Here is a 21,941-nt window from a genome sequence, read left to right as displayed (position 1 = left end):
GCACAAAAGCTGTTGTCTGAAGAATGGTCCTGACTCGAAACGTCACCCATCCTTTTTCTCCAGAGACGCTGCCTGCCCCTCTGAGTTACTCCAGCACTTTGTGTCTATAGCTGAATATTGTTATTCTATGAATGGACACCTTGCTTGTTTCAAATTGTGTCAGAATCTGGCAATGATCACTTGCAGTTGGTGTTGCATTTGTAGAAAAATAACATCAGCAGCAACTAATTGTGTGACCCTCCCCCCCCTCCCCACCACCCCAAAGAGGCGTACTTGAATTAGAACATGAATTAGTCAATTAGTCTTTAATGCCAAAATAAATAGAATGGAGATATTCTCGAAGGTATTGTTATAAATAAAGTTGAGGTTCATCACAAAAATAATATCCAAATGTTATTGGCTGAAGAAGGAACCCGAACAGAAACGTCACCTATCCATGTTCTCCAGAGATGCTGGCTGACCCGCTGAGTTATTCCACCATTTTGTGTCTTTCTTTTTTTTAAAAAGCTGTTGTATTTCAGTTTCCACAGAAAAATGATTGGAATCTCAGAATATTGTGCCCAAAATACTGATAAAACTCCCAGAAAATCTTGCCACCTGATTTCATAAAAATAGAATTTGACTCATTCCGACACCTTGAACCAGTGGCCCTAATTGTAAACAGATAGAATCCAGGAATTCAATCCCCAAAACACCTGTAAGAATCATGGAATCCAGTGTAATAAAAAACGGTATTTGGCATATTGCATTTACTGCAAAACATTGGTCTTTGCAAGTAAAAAACGACAATGATTTATCATGGAATTGTGGATATAAAAATGGGAAGAGTGGATGAAACAACATATAAGTCAATCCGGTTTACAAAAGCATCTCCAAATCCAAACAGTTCAAGCCAAGGATTTACACAAAACATTTGCCCAATGTTCCCAATGTTGGGGGAGTCCAGAACCAGGGGCCACAGTTTAAGAATAAGGGGTAGGCCATTTAGAACAGAGATGAGGAAAAACTTTTTTTATTCAGAGAGTTGTAAATCTGTGGAATTCTCTGTCTCAGAAGGCAGTGGAGGCCAATTCTCTGAATACATTCAAGAGAGAGCTGGATAGAGCTCTTAAGGATAGCGGAGTCAGGGTGTATGGGGAGAAGGCAGGAACGGGGTACTGATTGAGAATGATCAGCCATGATCACATTGAATGGCGGTGCTGGCTCGAAGGGCCGAATGGCCTACTCCTGCACCTATTGTCTATTGTCTATTGTCTAAAACAAGATCCTTATACTCTACCTAACCTTTTTCTGCAATACCTATATAGACGAGAACCAAGTTTCTTAATCAAAGTCACATTAACATTTAGTTATCATCTTTTTATAGTTTGGTTTGTTTAGAAATCACTAAAAACATTTTATGCAGAGAGATAAAAGGCGTGGTCTCTTATAGAAACTTACAAAATTCTTAAGGGGTTGGACAGGCTAGATGCAGGAAGATTGTTCCCGATGTTGGGGAAGTCCAGAACAAGGGGTCACAGTTTAAGGATAAGGGGGAAGTCTATTAGGACCGAGATGAGAAAGTTTTTTTTCACACAGAGAGTGGTGAGTCTGTGGAATTCTCTGCCACAGAAGGTAGTTGAGGCCAGTTCATTGGCTATATTTAAGAGGGAGTTAGATGTGGCCCTTGTGGCTAAAGGGATCAGGGGGTATGGAGAGAAGGCAGGTACAGGTTACTGAGCTGGATGATCAGCCATGATCATATTGAATGGCGGTGCAGGCTCGAAGGGCCGAATGGCCTACTCCTGCACCTATTTTCTATGTTTCTATGTGGTGGCGCATCGGTAGAGTTGCTGCCTTACAGCACTGGCAGCGCCGCAGACCTGGGTTCAATCCCGACCACGGGTGCTGTCTATATGGAGTTTATGGCATTCTCCCTGTGACCTGCGTGGGTTTTCTCTGGGTGCTCCGGTTTCCCCCCACACTCCAAAGATGCACAGGTTTGTAGGCTAATTGGCTTGGTAAAAATTGTAAATTGTCCCTAGTGTGTGTAGGATAGTGTTAGCGTGGAGTGAGTAGGTTAACCTATGATGAGCGTTTGTCGACACTGGGCCTGTACTCACTGGAGTTTAGAAGAATGAGGGAGGACTTCATTGAAACATACAGAATAGTGAAAGGCTTGGATAGAGTGGCTGTGGAGAGGACTAGAAGTCATAGCCTCAGAATTAAAGGACATTCTTTTAGGAAGGTGATGAAGATAAAAAAATTTAGTCAGAGGGTGGTGAATCTGTGGAATTCTTTGCCACAGAAGGCTGTAGAGGCCAAGTCAGTGAATATATTTAAGGCAGAGATAGATAGATTCTTGATTAGTACTGGTGTCAGAGGCTATGGGGAGAAGGCAGGAGAATGGGGTTAGGAGGGAGAGATATATCAGCCATGATTGAATGGCGGTGTAGACTTGTTGTGCTGAATAGCCTAATTCTACTCCTATCCCTTATGACCGCCGGTCGGCATGGACTCTGTGGGGCCGAAGTGCCTGGGCTTCTGTGGTGTATCTCTAAACTAAACTAAAGGACTAAATTAAACAATTATGGTGAAACATAGCTCCATTTTGTGCACAACATGATTATATAAAAAAACAAATAAATGCATAAACGCTTAATTCTGTGTGGGTTGGGGGCTGGTGATTAAAGGGAGAATGGATGCATCGGCCATTTTCTCCCAGAACCTGCAATGCATAGTTCACCATTTTGTGCACAAAGCAATCCAATGACCACTGAAAGTTAAACATTATTGAAAATTGGGGAATTATTACATGGTCCGTAAAGTCTGAGTTTTCCTTTCCAGTTCCTTAGTGCCCATCTGGAAGTAAGTCCTTAGTGCATCTGGTGCTAACCCAAATTAGACCCCAGATAAGTGCATTGGCATCCAATGACATGCACGGCACATCTGGATAATGAATCTACAATTGTCAGTCGTGTCTTGTGGCTTGCTTAGTACATCATCACTCAAACAGAACCAAGCTTTCTCAGGCTGTGGAGATTGCTTCATTGGTTCAATGGTTCAATGGTTCCTTTTTTGTCACGTGTACCAGGTACAGTGAAATACATATTTTTAAATACAGTTCAGCAAAGCTCTCCCCGTACATAAGCACAATCACCCCAGTCAGTACATTATGCACAGAGCAGCCCATTGAGTCCATGTGCAAGAGGTGCCATTTTGCCACCATTTTACAGTCTGAGCTGCAGCTGGCCACGAAGGCCATTTCACTCGTCCTGTGAACTGAGGTCCCTCTCCACACCTGGCCTGCTTCAGCCCTTGTTCCCCGGTGGGGGGGGGGGGGGGGAGGGTTGCCTCCTGCAGCCGACCACGAGGGCATGAAAGGTAAGACCCCAGATTCTTCATGCCGGGCTTTTTGTTCAGTGTTCGTCAATATTGTGACTTTGGGAGACCACTCTGAGCAGGTCTCAGGCCAGTGCTGGGAATTTGACACAAGTAGTTCCCTTATCTTCCTCTCCTTAAATTACCTCACAACCCATCAAAGGCAGAGAACCTCCCCACCTCCCAAGCATGTGGCCATCATCTGAAAGCTCATAACAATCCCATCACGTCTAATTTCTGCTTCTGGTCAATGACACCGCACCAAATGACTTGGCTAACCCCATCCCTAACCAACAATTGCATCCTCCACGCATGTCCTCGCCCCAGTCCCCCTGCTTAGCAGTCGTATCCCCATCCTTCCCCTTCTCATTTCCACACTGACCTTTCTGTCCTGGGTGGCCTCCTCCATTGTCAGAGTGAGGCCACATGCAAATTGGCGGAACAGCACCTCATTTTTTTGCTTGGACAGCTTGCAATCCAGCGGCATGCCGTTGCTTTCTCTAGTTTCAAGCTACCCCTGCAATCCCTCTCTCCCCACCTCTCCCATTCTAGTCATCCGACTAGTTCCACTGTTTGCATCCCTGTAGCACCTCTTCCTCAGCCGACAATGGGCCATTATGGGCCTTCCTTGGTCAGCTGTTGCTGGCCGTGATTTGTTTAGGTCTTTTCCTACCCCCTCTCAGCATCTCTGGAGATGACTGAAGAAGGGTTCCGATCAAAAATGCCACCCGTTCCTTTTCTCCAGAGATGCTACCTGACCCTCTGAGTTACTCTAGCACTTTGTGCCTATCTTCGGTCTGAACCAGCAACTGCAGTTCCCTCACCATCTATCTCTCATTCCAGCTCTCTCTCCCTGCAACCTTCAGGACCCAGCCCTGCACAGCATTTAACTCACTTCATTTCTGTCCTCTGTCCCGTTGCACAGCAAAGTGTTTAGCACACCTTTTCAGGGAGGTGTTACCCTTCAAAATTGTGTTTTTGAGGGTCATTTTTGAATCTTGCAAGTGTAAAAGCATTGATTCAAGCACCATCTTTTTCTCCTCTGATTTCAATGAAATTGAATGTTGGACGTACAACAGGATGAATCAATATTAGCTGTTTTAGAATATTATCCAATGTCAAAAATATTCCCAAGAGGTTCTTAATACTCCCTCTGAATATTCACTTAATGCGTTTACCAAAAATCAAATCATCTATCACTGGAGTACTCCTTCACTGTTTCTCTGGAAATGTATCTAAGATTATCCACTGAAGACTGGAAGTGCTACATAAACTCTCAGATTTCTGACTTTACCATCTGAGTTAAGCAGGCTTAACCAAAAAGCAGGAGGTGCAGAACAGGACTTCCTTTCCAGGGAGATTTAGCTATGACCAAAATATTACATTCATTTAAATCAACAAAGTTCTGCTTTACTTTGCCGTTTCAACTTCTGGCTGAATAAATATAAGAACCTTTTGTTTTAAAAACCTTGGGGTGAAATTAAAAATGAAGCCACGTGCAATTGGCTCTAAAAGGAGGGAATCGGGGCTACTTTCATCTTTAAGAAAGAAATTGAATTATTTTATCATATTTGCCACAAAATTCAACAAATTGCTTTTAAATTTACATGATATGGACCTAACTCCCAAACGAGGAAACAAAAATTTATTGGCAAATTCATGATTAATTTTTTTTGCTCAAAATTTGTAACGATTTTAAAATCCCCAAAAATCTAAAATATCTTAAAATCTAAAAAAATCCCCCAAAAATAAACATTAAAGTCACAGAAATGAACTCAAGAGTAATACATTGAAAATACATTACTCTCAAATGTATGTCACAGAGGTGGTAACTTATGTGAACACATTATGAAACAATAAGATGATCACACTGAAAAATACATTACAATGTCACGTTAGAGGGATTTGTCATTTGGGATATTAAAGATGCCATCCTAGGTCACAGGAGCGTTTTAAGGGGATCTCAAAGAATCATTGGAATTTGACCTGAAACATTAATTCTGTTTCCCCTATCCAGATGCTGCAAACCTCCTGAGTATTTCAGCGTTTTCTGTTTCAAATTGAGATTTCCAACAACTGCAATTTTTTTCTTCTTCACAACTACTTGTGTTGGACCCAATTGTTAGGCCCAGCATTGAGGAGTTGGCAGCAGTAGTGGAGGTGGAGGACGATGATGGTATTGGGTGGGTGGGGCAATGGTTGGCAGAAAGCCAATGATATATTCTGCCGTACCCTTTAGATAGAGCAGATAGAGACACAGCAGTATAGAGGAAGCATTCTTAGGGAAATACATATATTGAAAACAGCTTGAAAAATCACTTCCTACTATGGCAAGGCCACAATATTTGCATCACTGCTTCTCAATGGTGGTGAGAAAACTCACTTAATGTAACAAGGCTGGATTAACACGCTTGATGTGGAACGCACATTGCCGCACTGGTGGGTAAGGCAAAGCAGCGCCTTTACCACCTTAGACAGCTGAGGAAATTCAGAGTGTCTCTGAGGATCCTTCATTGCTTCTACTCTGGGGCTGTAGAGAGCATCCTGTCCGGCAACATTACAGTCTGGTTTGGGAACAGCTCTGCCCAGGACAGGATGGCCCTGCAGAGAGTAGTGCGTTCGGCAGAACGCACCATGGGAACTACACTCGCCACCCTGCAGGACCTATACATCAGGAGGTGTAGATCGAGAGCAAGCAAGATTATGAGGGACCCCTGCCACCCCAGCAATGGACTGTTCCAGATGCTACGGTCAGGCAAACGCCTCCGCTGTGACGCTGTGAAAACGGAGAGGATGGGACGGAGTTTCTTCCCACAGGCCATCAAGACTGTTAACTTTTATAACTCCAGGGACTAAATTTTGTCTTCTCTGTATTAACTGTATTAACTTTATTTATATGCTGTAACTGTAATTCTTTTTTGTGCACAATCCGCAGGCATTGCCACTTTCATTTCACTGCACATCGTGTATGTGTATGTGACAAATAAACTTGACTTGACTTGACTTGTGGAGCTATCACCAAGCAGAGATTCTTTCCTGGTGAAGGGCTGAGTGGATGGAGGAGCAACACCTATAACTTCATAATAATGTGATACCTTATGTGTTACGTCAACTTTGTAACATTGTAGATCTTTTCAAACATTATGTGTGGAATCATAATAAAGATGTACTATGAATAGAACACTAATTTTGTCACAGTAAAACCTGACTCCCATGTTTCCATAATAATTCATTTGAAAAGTTGTGGAAATTATACCATAATATTGAGAAATACCTCTAGCTCTGTGCAGAATGAAAAGTGATTTGGGATGCGGTAACACTTTGTGAAGAACCTGAAGGTTCTGCTAAAGTTGATAATCGTCCAATACCTCAATGTCAGTGTCCAGTGGAGGAGACGGGTCATTGTTCCTTTTCGATCTTCCACGCAACTTTCCATCCGAGCTTCTCCGTTGTCGATCTGAATCCAAATCTTTCACGGGGCTCCTTGGTCGGCTGACAATACTGTAATCTCCTGGGACAAACAAATTCAGGGTCATTCAGCTTAGGTTGAACCCAGATCTTTGGAGTTTTGAAACAAACTCATTCTTGGTGCGATGTTTACGGGGGAATTTTTTTTATTTGCCTCACAGAATGTATCATGCATTTTCATATGGGTCAAACGTTCCACAGCATTCACATCCTGATATTTGGTTTCATTGAAGTCGATGGGATGGGACATAGGGAGTGGGATACAATAGGCTGCTGACACCACCACACTGACTTGGCATTGGTGACCAAGGACAAAATTATACCAGTCAGTTTCAAGAATTTGAACGCGAAACAAACTGGTGACAATATAAAGAAATGATGATGCCACAGTGAAAGCAGAATGATGCAATGAATCATAAGTGATAGGAGTAGAATTAGGCCATTCGGCCCATCGAGTATACTCTGCCATTCAATCATGGCTAATCTATCCCTCCCTCCTAACCCCATTCTCCTGCCTTCTCCCCATAACCTCTGACAGCTGTCTTAATCAAAAATTTATCAACTGTATCTCTGTCTTAAAAATATCCACTGACTTGGCCTCTACAACCTTGTGGCACAGATTCACCACTCTCTGACTAAAGTAATTTCTCTTCATCTCCTTCCTAAAAGATTAATTCTAAGGCTATGACCTCTAGTCCTAGACTCTCCCACTCGTGGAAACATCCTTATTTATTTTATCACCCATTCACACTAGTTCTATGTTATTCCACTTTCTTATCCACTCCCTTCACATTAGAGCCAATTTTACAGAGGTCAATTAACCTATTAACCTGCACGTCTTTGGGATGTGAGGGGAAACTGGAGCACCCGGGGACACGCTGAGAACGTGCAAACTCCACACAGACAGCACCCGAGGTCAGGATCGAATCCAGGTCTCTGGCGCTGTGAGGCAGCAGCTCTACCAGCTGCGCCACCGTGCTGTCTTAAATGAAAATGTGACTTAAATGTTACTTAAATAAAAATATATATTTGTGATAAGGCAGCTGTTCCCACCTCATCGAGTGTAAACACTTTCCCCGACTTACATTGCAACACTATAATGCTGCAATGATGGACACGCAATAAACCATTGTAAGTGTTTCCAGGTGCATCTGCCACATCCCCCATTCTGCGGTGTGTTGTTTAGATTGCTATTCCATTTAACATCATTTATTTCAATGTATTTTTTTCAGTCGTACACAATCATTCTGGTGCCGCAAGAATTCCTGCAAGTTAGTAAAGCCAAGATGCCTTCACATATAGGCCCCGTCTCACATTTCTCCATCTTACACTATAAGCCTTCGGTAAGAAGGCAATTTATAAATAATTCTATTCGAAGCTGACTTTGATTTGTACCAGATTTCGACATTTAAGCAGTCACCTAAAGCAACTATTTAAATTCATGAACAATGATCTATTCTCTGCTACTTCTATCCCTTAGACTGTTTGTGATTCAGTACTTCATAATCATCCAGGTCTAATAATCCTTTCTGAAGTTGCAGCGTTTGAAATTCATCACTGGAAATCAAATTTGAAAAATAGTTCATTGTATTTTTATTGGACAAATATAATGCAATATAACACGAAAATTAAATTGCAATTAAATATTGAGCTAAAGACCAAACATGGGTCTACTTTTAATTTTAGTTATCTGCACAGGGTTGGGCAACACATTATTTCTGCTCTCATCATTTCCACCCACTGTATATCCTTGTTGAATATAATATAATAGTCCAGTTGCAGGAGAGAGTGGCATGTCGTGACCGAGAATTAAAATGGTCACGTTTATTTGCAGAAGCTTCGAATGGGGTTGTTCCTGGATACAAGGAACTACAGATGCTGGTTTGTAAAAATAACACAATGTGCTGGTGTAACCCAACGGGTCAGACAGCATCTCTGAAAGACACAGATAGATCATGTTTTGAGTTGGAGGCCTTTTTCAGGCTAGAGTTAAGAATGCCATATTAATTATTGGAGGAGTATTTACCTGCAGGAGAAAGGATGGTCAAATTTATGTGGGAGAGGGGATTACTGTATTATGTACAGAGAGGGGAATGAAACATTTGCCTGCAGAAGGAGGTTTGGGGTATTACTTCCATGGGGAGTGCTTTTATCTGTTATAACTGACAAACCATTTTGTCACATCCAAAAGAAGTTGACAGTGATATATTAATTTACAGATAATGCCAAAAGTATTTCAAAATCACTTCCCTTTCAAAATTATGATAAGATATATATGTTTCTAATGATATAATATCACAGTTTACATTGTGTAGGATTTGAAAACTTACTTTTCTAGGCTGCTCATTTTTTTGACAGGGTTCTGGGCAAGACAACCTCCACTGCCCATCACCCTCCACCCAATCGCCTCTCAAACATGATTAACATTATAATTCCTTGGAGGAACAAATTTATGGTAAATATTATTATCATTATACCTTTTGATGATCCTCAGTTACTAGCCTATGATGGAGCTTTTTGCATTGAATTATTTTTATCTAAGAGTATGTCGAGAGTTTAAAAGTCACAGATAAGAAGACTTGTTTCTGGGCGAGTTGAAGATTTATGTCCTGCCCTTACCTGACATCGACTCTACACTTGTTTGATTAGTTACAGCGATCGGTGGTTCCGGTATCTGATAGGTCATGCCGGAAATGGCTGATGGACTTATGCTGTTTGCCGATACATATGGAGAACTGTATGGAGAGCTGTAATACTGTGGATATTGTCCTTGTGGGAAGCCTGGATATGTAGCGTATTCCTTGGAAAACAGAAACAATGGACATCTATCAGTTTAGTCAAGTTAAATACAAACACCACCAACTCATTTCAGGGGGAGAATTTGAATTGCGTTCAAAGCTCAATGCTGTAAAATCTATCACAGTTTAGATTAAAGGACTTCCAGGTGGCAAAAAATTGAGTGGAATGGGAATTAAAATCCAAGTAATATCCCCATCGATCTACATAATGGTCTTGCAAGTCAAACATAAGTTTCAGAAAATGTGTAGTAAGGATGCTGGTATATACCGAAGATAGACACAAAGTGCTGGAGTAACTCAGTGGGTCAGGCAGCATATCTGGAGAAAAAAAATGGGTGACGTTTTGGGTCGGGACCCTTCTTTTTCCGAAATATATGTCAGGGCTCAAACGTATTGACAGGACCCCTAGGCCATGCCGGCTAAAATGTCCAGTGTGGACACTTTTTCAGTAGTAGTGTTATCATCTTGAGTTTTGTCCTGGAGTTCCAGAACAAATCGATGGCTAATTGGCAGGAGATTGTAGAAGGCAAAAATATACTAATTTAATTATTTTTGCTTATCAGTGGAAGTATGGTGGACTATGAAAGGAAAGTCTGCCTGAGTGTAGAGTTAACCCAATTATTTGTTGATGAATTGATAAGTTTTTCTTTGCATTGAACCTCATTATCGGCACCATTAAGTTGAATACATTTTTTCTTTTCCACACCTGCCCTTTGCAATGCTTCAAGAACTGTTGATATGCAGTCTTTTCTAAGAAACAACATCTTTCTCAGGAGTTTCTCGGTTCAGGTAACTGCTTATGCATTCTATTATTTGCAGTTGATTTTATATAAATATTATACAGCGGTTTAGTTTAATTTAGAGATACAGCATGGAAACAGGCCCTTTAGCCCACTGCGTCCAGGCCAACCATCAATTACCCGTTCACACTAGTTCTATGTTATCGCACTTCTCTATCCACTCACTACGCACTATTTGAAAAGGCCAATTAACCTACAAATCTGCACATCTTTGGGATGTGGAAGGAAACCGGAGCACCCTGTGGAAACCCACGTGGCCACAGGGAGAATATGTAAATGCACACAGATAGCACCCAAGGTCAGGATCGAACCTGGGTCTCTGTTGTTGTGAGGCATCAGCTCTACCAGCTGCACTGCCACTGTACCATCCTTATTTAAAGTTTGGATGGGATTCGGAGAGATTAGACGGAGGGATAAGAAGGGGTGTCAAGAGTTATGAGGAGAAGGTAGGAGAAGGGGGCTTAGGAAGGAGAGATATATCAGCCATGATTGAATGGTGGAATGGACTTGATGGACCAAATCGCCTAATTCTGCTCCTATTACTTATGAAGTAATGAACTGATGAACATTGCCTTCAAATATCTCGTATCCATTGAATGTAATGATATCAGACATACCTGTTGTGCACTGTTAAATCCTGTAGAACTGGTGATTGTGTTGTTTCCCTGATAAATCCCTGACGTTGCTGTCAGGCCACTACCTGTGAAAGAAGACCACATCCAGTTACATTCAGTTTGCAAAGATAAAGTGCAAATGTGTACATGTGTAGAGATTGCATTCAACTTTTTCCTATACTTTTTACACTATGATGATGTTCGCAGTTGTAACCCACTTTAAACCACCTGCTTTCATTGATTTCAACAGCTGCTGGCTTAAACCATCAAAGTTTCATGAAGATAACCATTGTGGATGCTAAGGGAAGCAAAACAAGCAATACAGAAAGACAACCATCGACAGGAAGATTTACAAATACTGTGATAGATGAACAGGCTTGCACAGTGATGGATTTACAGATGGGCAGTTTTGTAAACTAACAGGTGAAAAGGTTTGTAGATTGTCACTGGACAGATTCATGGACTGGCAGGCAAATGACATTAGACAGGCACACAGATGGTAAGACTGCTGGATACGTGTGGGGTCAATGGGTCAGCTATGTAATAAGAAGTATGTGATTTTAAAGTTAGACAAGGTTACAGGTGGATAAACTGACCAAAGACATGATAAATTTACAAGTGGACAGAATTAACTATTGATGTATTAAGATCTCAGTACTCTGATTGGGTGTTAAAGTTATTGATATCATGCTGACAAATGATGTCTAATATTTTCATATCTTTCCATGCCTGTCTAAAGACACGTAATTCTCATCTAAATATAAAGTGGTAATTTGCTAATTTCATTGTCATTTTATCTCACGGCATACACAAGTGGGAACGACTGATTAACAGGTAGAATTATCAATTAATAAATTAATTAAGATATAAAATGACATTCATATGGGATAGAGCAGAAAGGGAATATGCCAAATAGCTTATAGTAAAGCTATGGTGTTAACATTGCCCTGATTACTTTCCAGATAAGAGTTGACCCAAAATGTCACCTAGTCTTTTTCTCCAGAGACGCTATCTGACCCATTGAGTTACTCCAGCTTTTTGTGTCTATCTTAAGTCTATAAGTAATGGCTAACATCAGGAAAACAATGAAGGCAGCTTCACTGGCTCCTGCAATCAAATGATCTGTCAATACTCAATGTCAAGCCTTGCTTGAAATCCATGGTCATGTGCGCCTTTTGAATTGAATCGGGATCGACAGCATTTAGAAACATAAAAACATAGAAAATAGGTGCAGGAGTAGGCCATTCGGCCCTTCGAGTCAGCACTGCCATTCAAAATAATCATGGTTGATCATCCAAAATCAGTACCCCATTCCTGCTTTCTCCCCATATCCCTTGATTCCGTTAGCCCAAAGAGCTAAATCTAACTCTTTCTTGAATACATTTGGAAAAAGGGTGCTCCACACAGTCTAAAGAAGGACCCCAATCCGAAACGTCACATATCTATTTCTTCCAGGGATGATGCCTGATTCATTCACTTAGTTTAGTTTAATGTCACGTGTACCGAGGTACAGTGAAAAGCTTTTGTTGCATGCTAACCAGTCAGCGGAGAAACAATACATGATTACCATTGAGTCATTCACAGTGTATAATAATAAGTAATAAATAATAATAAATAAATAATAAATGATGAAGGGGATAACGTGAATAACGTTTAGTGCAAGATACAGTCAGTAAAGTCTGAGTAAAGATAGCCCAATGGTCTCTAATGAGGAAAATTGTAATTCAGGACACTTTGTGTTTTAGTCCACGTTTCCATTCCTATCCTGGCTGTGGTCTGTCTCTGATTTTAAAACTTTCTGCTGTAGTCCTGTATTTTCCCCCCAAAAAAGGAAATACTTTCTCCGTTACTTGTGAATTGAATACTTCAATCATTATTTACAACCGAATTAGATCAGACCTCAACTTTCTAAAATAAAGGATATGTGCCAAGTTAATGTATTTGATCTTGCTATTTTAACTTCTCATTTTGTTGAATGTACACCAAACCTCTTTGGAGAATATTGTATCGTGTGGTTTCTTACCCAGAACTACGAGCAGTGCTCCTATTGGGAATTGACCAAAGCTTTGAACAACTAATGCATTCCTTCTTCTGTTTTGAATTCAAAATGCCTTGAAACAAATGCCTACATTTCATTGTTTAAAAAAAAATATTGTTCCTATTCAGATTAATGAATGAGTTGACGCAAATGAATTGATAGGTTGCATATATGGATGGGCAAGATAAAGCAAAGAATGACAGAAAGTCATTCACACAAAATGTGAAGGCACATTTGTTACACAGTAATATGTGGGTATGTTTTCAATAGACAAGTTTACTTGTAAGATGAAATATTTTCATATTCATTCAGCATACAGCATATTACTGGCCAGATAAATGAACAGATTTAGAATTTGATAGAAATAAGAAAGGTTGGTTCAAAATTAATCCATTTAAATAGAGATGGGATTACACAGATAAAGGCAGGCAGGTGCAACAATTGACAGATTGTGGATTTGCAGATTTGTTAGACTTACAAATGGACAGATGGGAAAACATATTAATTATATATTAGTAGCTGGATGGATTTACTAATCCAGGGATTCATAGCTTGACAGGTGGTGGGAATTATTGATCAACCAATGTGGATTGACAGATGGGATGATTCACTGATTAACAGATGGGTAGATTTAACACCAGACTTACTTCCAGATGAATATGTTTATATATTGATACTGATGGACAAATTGATAAACATTTGAGAAGGCTAAAAAAATAATAATTACAGATGAAGGCCGTTGCTGATAAAACAAAAAAGGAAAATGGAATGTCTGCATTTGAAATGAAAGAAAAACAATCAACAAAGTTACATATTAGCAGAAAGGTGAGTTTTATAGGTAACTATATTCATATAGAGTGGGAACGTTGACACATATGCTGATTGACTATGTTATGGATTTGGAGATGATCAGAGTTATTGATTACTGATTATAAAAATTTTAAGCTGTATATAATTCAGTTTAATTTAGAGACGGAAACAGGCCCTTTGGCCGATCGAGTCTGGGCCAACCAGCATTCCCTGCATACTAACACTATCAATATACACCAGGAACAATTTACAATTTTACCGAAGCCAATTAACCTACAAACCTGTACGTCTTTGCAACGTGGGAGGAAACCGGAGCACCCAGAGCAAACTCACGCGATTACGGGGAGAACGTACAAACTCCGTACAGATAGCACCTGTAGTCAGGATCGAACCCGGGTCCATGGTGCAGTAAGGCAGCAACTCTACCGCTCTGCCGCCACTATAAACTAAACTAGGTTATCAGGTAGATGAGATTAACAGCTATAGATTCAAAGGATAGAAAAGGATATGAGATGTATTCAGTAAGCAATGGGAATAATCTTCTGATAGAATCCACACAGATTTTCCACAACGGGGCAACTACTGATCAGAGAGTTAGCGTGGGCCAACTTGATGTGGGAGTGCTTGACAGCAATGGGCCTGTACTCGCTGGAGTTTAGAAGGTTGCATGGGGACCTCATTGAAACTTACAGAATAATGAAAGGCATAGATAGAGTGGATGTGGAAAGGATGTTTCCACTGGTGGGAGAGTCTAGGACCAGAGGTCATAGCCTCAAAGAATTAAAGGGCGCTCTTTTAGAAAGGAAGTGAGGAGAACATATTTAGTCAGAGGATAGTTAATCTGTGGAACCCATTGCCACAGAGTGCTGTGGTGGGCAAGTCAGTGGATATTTTTTAAGGAAGAGATAGACAAATTCTTGATTAGAATGGGTGTCAAGGGTTATGGGGAGAAGGCAGGAAAATAGGATTAGGTGGCAGAGATCAGCCATGATTGAATGGCAGAGTAGACTTGATGGGCCGAATGGCCTAATTCTACTCCGATAACGTGTGTATGAGACACTATGACTCACTGCACATGTAGAAATCTCAGTGCTACAGATATGTTAACCAACTCATGGCAATAAGAGTGACTTAAAACATTAACAATAAATAAATAAATGAATAAGATGGCACACTTTAATCAATGGTGTGATAATGCAGGTAATTACCATCGATCACTCAGTGGTAATTAAGGAAAATGAATGTGTGATCATAATTATCCTTCATTTGATTTCTGGTGGTTTTCATTAAAAATGGGTTTGTTTAATATAAACGGAGTGTTAATTATGTAATTGGTGGAACTATCTTGCAGAAGATCAGAAAATGAAGGAGTTTTTTTAAATATGTGCAGTTAATGTTGAAACGCTTAAAATTAATGAAAGCATTTCTACTGAAATTAATCCACTGCCCACATACAGTTTCTCTCAGTTACCTCTCCAAGCTATGATCCTTAAAAATGCTCCCAATGTTGATGATTTAAACAAAATATATTAAACAAAGTAGAGCAACAGATAGAATTTCAGAACAATGCAGGGCATTTAAAACTGTCCTCACCAAAATCAGAATAACATTAAATCACACATATCGACATGTGTGAGCATTTATTAGTCATTCTGACAGCGGCTTTAACAGTACAGCAACTAAATTCATTCTCATCTTTGCGAATAAACATTTTAAAAATAAGCTCCAATATGTATTATGGTTCAATTAATCACATTAAAATCCATCAGATATTCATAATCTCATTTAGATCTCGTCAAATGCCAGAAATCTGAATTGTATCGCACGTCCTGGCAATGTCAGCTTTAAATATTAAATTGGATAAATGATTAGCTGCCGGAGGAGGTAGTTGAGGCAGGTACTATTGCAAAGTTTAAAGAAACATTTTGACAGGTACATGGATAGGACAGGTTTAGTGGGATATGGGCCAAATGCAGGCAGGTGGGCCTAGTGTAGATGGGACATGTTGGCCGGTGTGGGCAAGTTGGGCCAAAGGGAATGTTTCCATTCTGTAATTTGGGGGGGGGGGGGGGGGGGGGAGAGTTTATCATGCCAAAAAAAAGGAAGGGAGGGGGATGTAGCCTAGTCTCATTATTTCATTATACGAGTTATTTTTTAATAAATTTAGGCACTGTTAGAGAATGTATGTGAAATAATTAATTATCTTTTTAATTCAGGTCTTGATTGCCTTGATTAGGGTCTCATTGGCTGGTGCATACATTATATGTTCCAATTAATATTTAAATAAATATCATGAGCTCAAGTACCTCTTTGAACAAAAATAATGAAAAAAAGGTATTGTGCATAATTAACAATCCTCCGACAAAACAGTTCACAATGACAACAAAATAAAAGGATCTTTTCTTTTCACTTGTGAAGGAATATCAGAGCTTAAATGGTTCCAATTACATGGGTGGGAATTGGCCTATTCTTGACAGCTCAATTGTACCTGCGACTAGGTTCACCAGAGCTGCACTGAAATGGCTGAGAATCAGATAGTTAGACCCAACTGTTTGTAAATATGGGTCCAGCGAGAAGGAGAAATTAGGAACTCAGAAACGAATAGAGAAGTGTGAAAAGTCTAAAATTGTTAGTTGTGTAAAAAGGCCTTCCATTAACTGTGTATGCTGTGTAATTGCCAAGTTTATTTTGACTGATTATTTTCTTAATTGTTGAACTTTATAAGATACAGCATGGAAACAGACCCATTTGGCCCCTCCAAGTCCATGGTGACCATCGAACAACAATTCACTCCTGTTCTCCATATTCCACTTTTACATCCACCCCCTACACACCAAGAGCAATTTTACAGCGGCCAATTAGTCTACAAACCCGCACGTCTTTAGGATGTGGGAGGAAACTGGAGCACCCGGAGGGCACCCGCACGGTTGCAGGGAGAACGTACAAACTCCACACAGACAGCACCCAAGGTCAGGGTGGAGCAGCTGTTCCACCCTGCCGCCGAACTCAACTATTAAACGGAAGCATCAACACAAATGATTGAGTTTCTTACTAATAAATAAACCTTTCCTACAGTTCTTGGTTACAACAGGCTCAGTCTGCTTTCGCAACATAGTGCTGAACGAAATACATTTGGTGAGCTTTCCATTGTAGATGGCGGGGGTGGGAAAGTAATGGTAAACCATAGCGGAACTGCTCAAAGAAATAAAAGAAAAGACGGATGGTTCTGTCATTAGCCTCGTTCTTACTCGGTTAACCCATTTTGCTGCTCCAGTCTGTACTCATCTTTGCACAGCAGGAAGCTGAAGAATTCTATCATCATTTGTCTTGAGTTTTATCTCTGAGTAATAGTGCTTATTTTACTTAAAGCCCCTCGATGAATTTCAAAATGGTTGGAGGGGACAGCTGTAAAACCTCCAGTAACTGGGTCATCCTTGACAATAAAGTCCTCAGTAAACCAGAGCACCGTTAGACACCCCAATGGCACGTGGCCCTAAAGCCCCTTTGCCGAAAAACAGGAAGCGTGGGCTTTACTTTTGTATAAACTCTTCTACCTTCAGGCCTTGGTAGACCTGTTTTGTCTGAACTATCGCATGCAAAATACCTCATTCCTTTCTTCTGAATGGAGGGCAGAGGAAAGGAGGTAGCTTTATTGCTGTAAGGCAAAATCTTAATAACTGATACCAAAACAAAAAAGCCCTTGTATCTTTGAGCTGGGAAACAAAGCAGGCTGGAATTTTTTTTTCACTCTTAACAATGTCACTTCATATAGATCCATCATTCTTTATTAAGTCTGTCAATGAGAGGACAGAGCTCTAGGCAACCAACACTAAAAAAGAACTTGAATGTTAAAAGTTTATTACCTGTACTCAAGCAATATGATACCCTGGTTTACTCACACAACCTCAATATGACGCCCTGCTTAATTTTGTGGGAGTTGAAGTTAATTCCATTGCTGAGGAATGTGAACCTTAACAACAATGAAAATAAAACGAATAACTGCCAGTGATTATCGCTTAACAGACTGAACTACAGCACGCATTCCAGAACATGTTCAGAACTAAATCCATTGAATAAATGGGACATTGTATATTGTTGGGAGTGTCCTTTATACAAAAGAGCATCAAAGCTCACTCCTGCTTTGGAGACTCGTGATCTACAGCTCCTTTCATGTGGCAAGGCTATACATGTAAAGCATTAATCATTTCTACAGAAATTCCTTTGGTTTTCCCACATCGTAGATTATTTTTGAATTGAAACGGAGACAAATAACTGTTTATCAGGGCTCCAAAGCAATGCTACCCACTCATTTGCCCACTCTGTGTGAAAACATTCAAGCACGATGACTTTCCTTTGTTTTTCATTCTTTTTCTTTCTCCAATTAACCATCCTTACCTTTTGATTATTATCAACATCCACCCAACCCCTCAACACACCATGGGTGAAACCATAGGAATGACTAAAAGGTAAACCTTATGTATAATGAAGCTACATGTTGTGGCCTTTAACTAACAAATCAACGGTGTTGGGTTTGGAGATACAATTTATCATGCAGGGAACAGGAAAGATATGAAGGCTTGGGAGAAGGTGCGGAACAAATTTGCCAGAATTCTACCTGGATTAGAGGGTACTAGCTATAAGGAGAGGTTGGACAAACATGGAAACAGGCACATGCTGGTTTACCAAGGAAAGACACCAAATGCTGGAGTAACACAGTGGGTCAAGCAGCATCCCTGGAAAAAATGGATAGGTGACGTTTCGGTGACTTAGTGGCCCGCCTGACCCGCTAAGTTACTCTAGCATTTTGTGTCTTTCCTTGGACAAACTTGGATTGTTTTCTCTGGAACATCAGAGGTCCTGTTCGAAGTATATAACATTATGAGAAACAGTAGTCCTGTTCGAAGTATATAATTATGAGAAACACACTCAGGATAGACAATCAGAATCTTTCCCAGGATGGCAATGTCAAACGCTGGAGGCATAGCTATAAAGGTCAGAGAGGGAAAGTTTAAGGAGATGTGCGTTATGAGGTTTTTACAGAAATTGGTGGGTGTCTGGAACACCCTGCCACAAGTGGTGGTGGAAGCTGATACGATAGTGACATTTACGAGGCTTTTAGATAGGCTCATGGATATGTAGGGAATAGAGGGATATGGATCACATGCTGGCAGAGGAGATTGGGTTTAATTTAGCATCGTTCACACAGATATTGTGGAGCAAAGGGCCTGTTCCTGTGCTGTACTATTCTCTGCTCTATGAAAGCTACCGGGCAGAATATCTTTTTGCTTATAGAAACAGGATGTTGATTTAACTTTTTCACCTTGTCAAACAAAAAGAATAGAAATTCAAACTATTTCAGTTTTGTTCTTGGTGAACTTGTTCCAAAGAATTTGATTCGCCTTAAGTAACGCCCAGTCAATCAAGACTGCCTTGCCATAATGCTCATTTCACGGCCCTCAAGTGACTTATCAAAGGCTTGTCTGGTTAAAAACATACAAGGACATTAATTCACCACTGAGGGGCAGGAAGCAGTAGGAAATTAAGCAATCTGGTGAATTCCTACATCAAGTTTCATTTCAAGATTTATGAGTATATGGGTTGGTTGGAGCAACAAATCACCTGTGTCATATCCAAGCATAAATAAGTGAGCAGTCGGAACAGGTAGCCCAAGAGGTTGAGATATTGGAAAAGAATTCCGTATCATATTACTCTCTGTAAATCCAGGATATCCCAAAACACATAAATGTTTAAACTTATTTCAGAAATGGAGGAGACATGGCAGTTATATAGCACACGGTAAACAACTAAAAACAACTATGACATAAATCTTCAGGATCATCTGTTGTGGCTTTGACCAAGAGGTCTATGATGGCTTCAACGTTGGCGGGGGTCTATTTCTGTTCTTTAATGGTACCATGGGATATTTGTCATGCCCAGCCTCTGCAGACCTCATTTACACTAATCCAAAACTGATCTTGTTTTATTCTTTCCCACCATTCTCATCAACTTTCAGGGGCAGCACGATGGCGCAGTGGTAGAGTTGCTGCCTTACTGCGCCAGAGATCCGGGTTCAATCCTGACTACGGGTGCTGTCTGTACACTCTCCCCGTGACCAGTGACATTTCTTTCCAGGTGTTATCAGGGAACTGAACTATCCTATCAGCAACTAAAGAGCGATCCTGAGCTACTCTCTACCTCACTGGAGACCCTCAGACTATATTTAATCTGACTTTCTTGAACTTGTTCTTGCACTAAACGTTATTCTGTACACTTTGAGTGGCTCGATTGTAACCGCGTATAGTATTTCAGCTGACTGGTTAGCTTTTCACTGTACTTTGGTACATGTGACAATAAACTAAACTAAACTTGATAGAGGGGACAAGCTAATCCTCATAGTACACCCACTAGTTTTCAACGGAATACACTTGAAAAGTCATTCAATAGCCATAAACCATTTCAGCTTGTCCTGTGAAATGTGCAGCTCTTTCTAATTTGATTGAATAGGTCGTTGTGTATTCACCGGCTTAGAAAAGCATTACTAGTTGGCTGCACTGAACATGCTTCTGGGTAGCAAGGCAATATTGAAAGCGTCAGTGAAATTTGTGACTTTAATGGAATGAAATTCTCAAGTAGAATACAACATGTTAGTGAAACCAGCCAGTGAATACCGAGGCAATTGTATTTATCACTGCCAGTGTGGTCTGAATAGAAATAATCTGTATTTGAAACTCAGTGTTTTGCTTCCAGCATTTTCTACGACCATTGGAATAAAGTCAAACTTGCACAGTGTGGTGCAAACCAACTGTAAATCTTAAAAGCCTTTGCTGCTGTTGATTACAAGAGACTGTGTTCAGTTTTGGGCACCATGCTATAGGAAAGATGTTATCAAGCTGGAAAGGGTGCAGGTAAGATTTACAAGGATGTTGCCAGGACTCGAGGGCCTGAGCTAAAGGGAGAGGTTGCGCAGGCTAGGAATCTAGTCCTTGGAGTGCAGGAGAGAAAGATGTGATTTTCATCTTTCCCTCCTGCACATCGATCAACATGTCCCATCTACACTAGTCCCACTTGCCTGTGTTTGGCCCATGTCCAATCAGAATCACCAGAGGAATAGACCAGGTAGATACAGAGTCTCTTGCCCGGAGAAAGGGAATCAAGAACCAGAAGACATAGTTTTAAGGTGAGGGGGAAAGATTTATTAGGAACCTGAGGCATAATGTTTTCACACAAAAGGTGGTGGGTGTATGGAACGAGACTGTCAGAGGAGATAGTTGAGGCAGGTACTGTCGCATCGTTTAAGACGCATTTAGACAGGTACATGGATAGGACAGGTTTAGAGGGATATGGGCCAAACACAGGCAAGTGGGACTAGTGTAGATGGGACATGTTGGTCGGTGGGGCAGGTTGGGCCACTGTATAACTATGACTCTCTTTTATAAAGAGAGTTTTAAAAACTGGATATACACAGGTGGATTTTGTCTTCTTTGACTTTCTTTTAAGTGTAGGAAATTTTGTCATCAGGCAAAATTCCAAGTGGGAAACTTGGTAACGCACCAATTCAAACACATTTAAAAACACAAAATGAGATACTGTGTTTTGCTGTCACCTACACTTCCAGTAGCTCTCCATCATCGTGATACTCATAACCAAATGTCTGGAGGCAAGACCAGTTATTTCATATTATGTGCAAATATAATTGGTTATCACTTCTACAAACGGCCGCAAGTCATTCCCTTGTCATGTTAAGGAAGTGTTCTACCATAGTCCTGCTGTGTAATTAACCTTCGGCATGTGTCTTGGTGGAAAAACTGATATCATTAATGGCACTTTTCAGTGATGGGTCTGAATTAAACACAGAGGATTTCGAATATTGATTTCTCTAAATTCAAGTAACCCCTGCATTCCCTCTCTCACCACCCCTCCCCCACCCAAGTCGCACCAGCTTCTCATTCCCACCTAGCAAAGAGCTAACAATGGACTGTTTCCTTTACGTAACTTTTTTGCATATCTTTCATTCATTTGTTCGATATCTATTTACATCACCATCTATATCTCT

General features: G+C 40.5%; 1 protein-coding gene across 1 annotated transcript in view; it reads right to left on the bottom strand.

The window, feature by feature from the left end:
* Positions 1 to 21,941, bottom strand: part of LOC144604640 (protein phosphatase EYA2-like) — a 135,227-nt gene that overhangs the window by 76,284 nt on the left and 37,002 nt on the right. The window contains exons 6-8 of the mRNA XM_078419275.1: positions 11,044 to 11,126; positions 9,448 to 9,628; positions 6,729 to 6,871 (exon numbers count right to left, since the gene is read on the bottom strand). Of these exons, the coding sequence (XP_078275401.1) occupies positions 6,729 to 6,871; positions 9,448 to 9,628; positions 11,044 to 11,126 (407 nt within the window). The remainder of the gene's footprint in view (positions 1 to 6,728; positions 6,872 to 9,447; positions 9,629 to 11,043; positions 11,127 to 21,941) is intronic.

The sequence above is a fragment of the Rhinoraja longicauda genome, chromosome 22 (assembly GCF_053455715.1).
Source record: "Rhinoraja longicauda isolate Sanriku21f chromosome 22, sRhiLon1.1, whole genome shotgun sequence".
NCBI classification, from domain to species: Eukaryota; Metazoa; Chordata; class Chondrichthyes; order Rajiformes; family Arhynchobatidae; genus Rhinoraja; species Rhinoraja longicauda.
The sequence above is the reverse complement of the archived record's forward strand: the minus strand, read 5'-3'. Positions and strand labels throughout refer to the sequence as shown.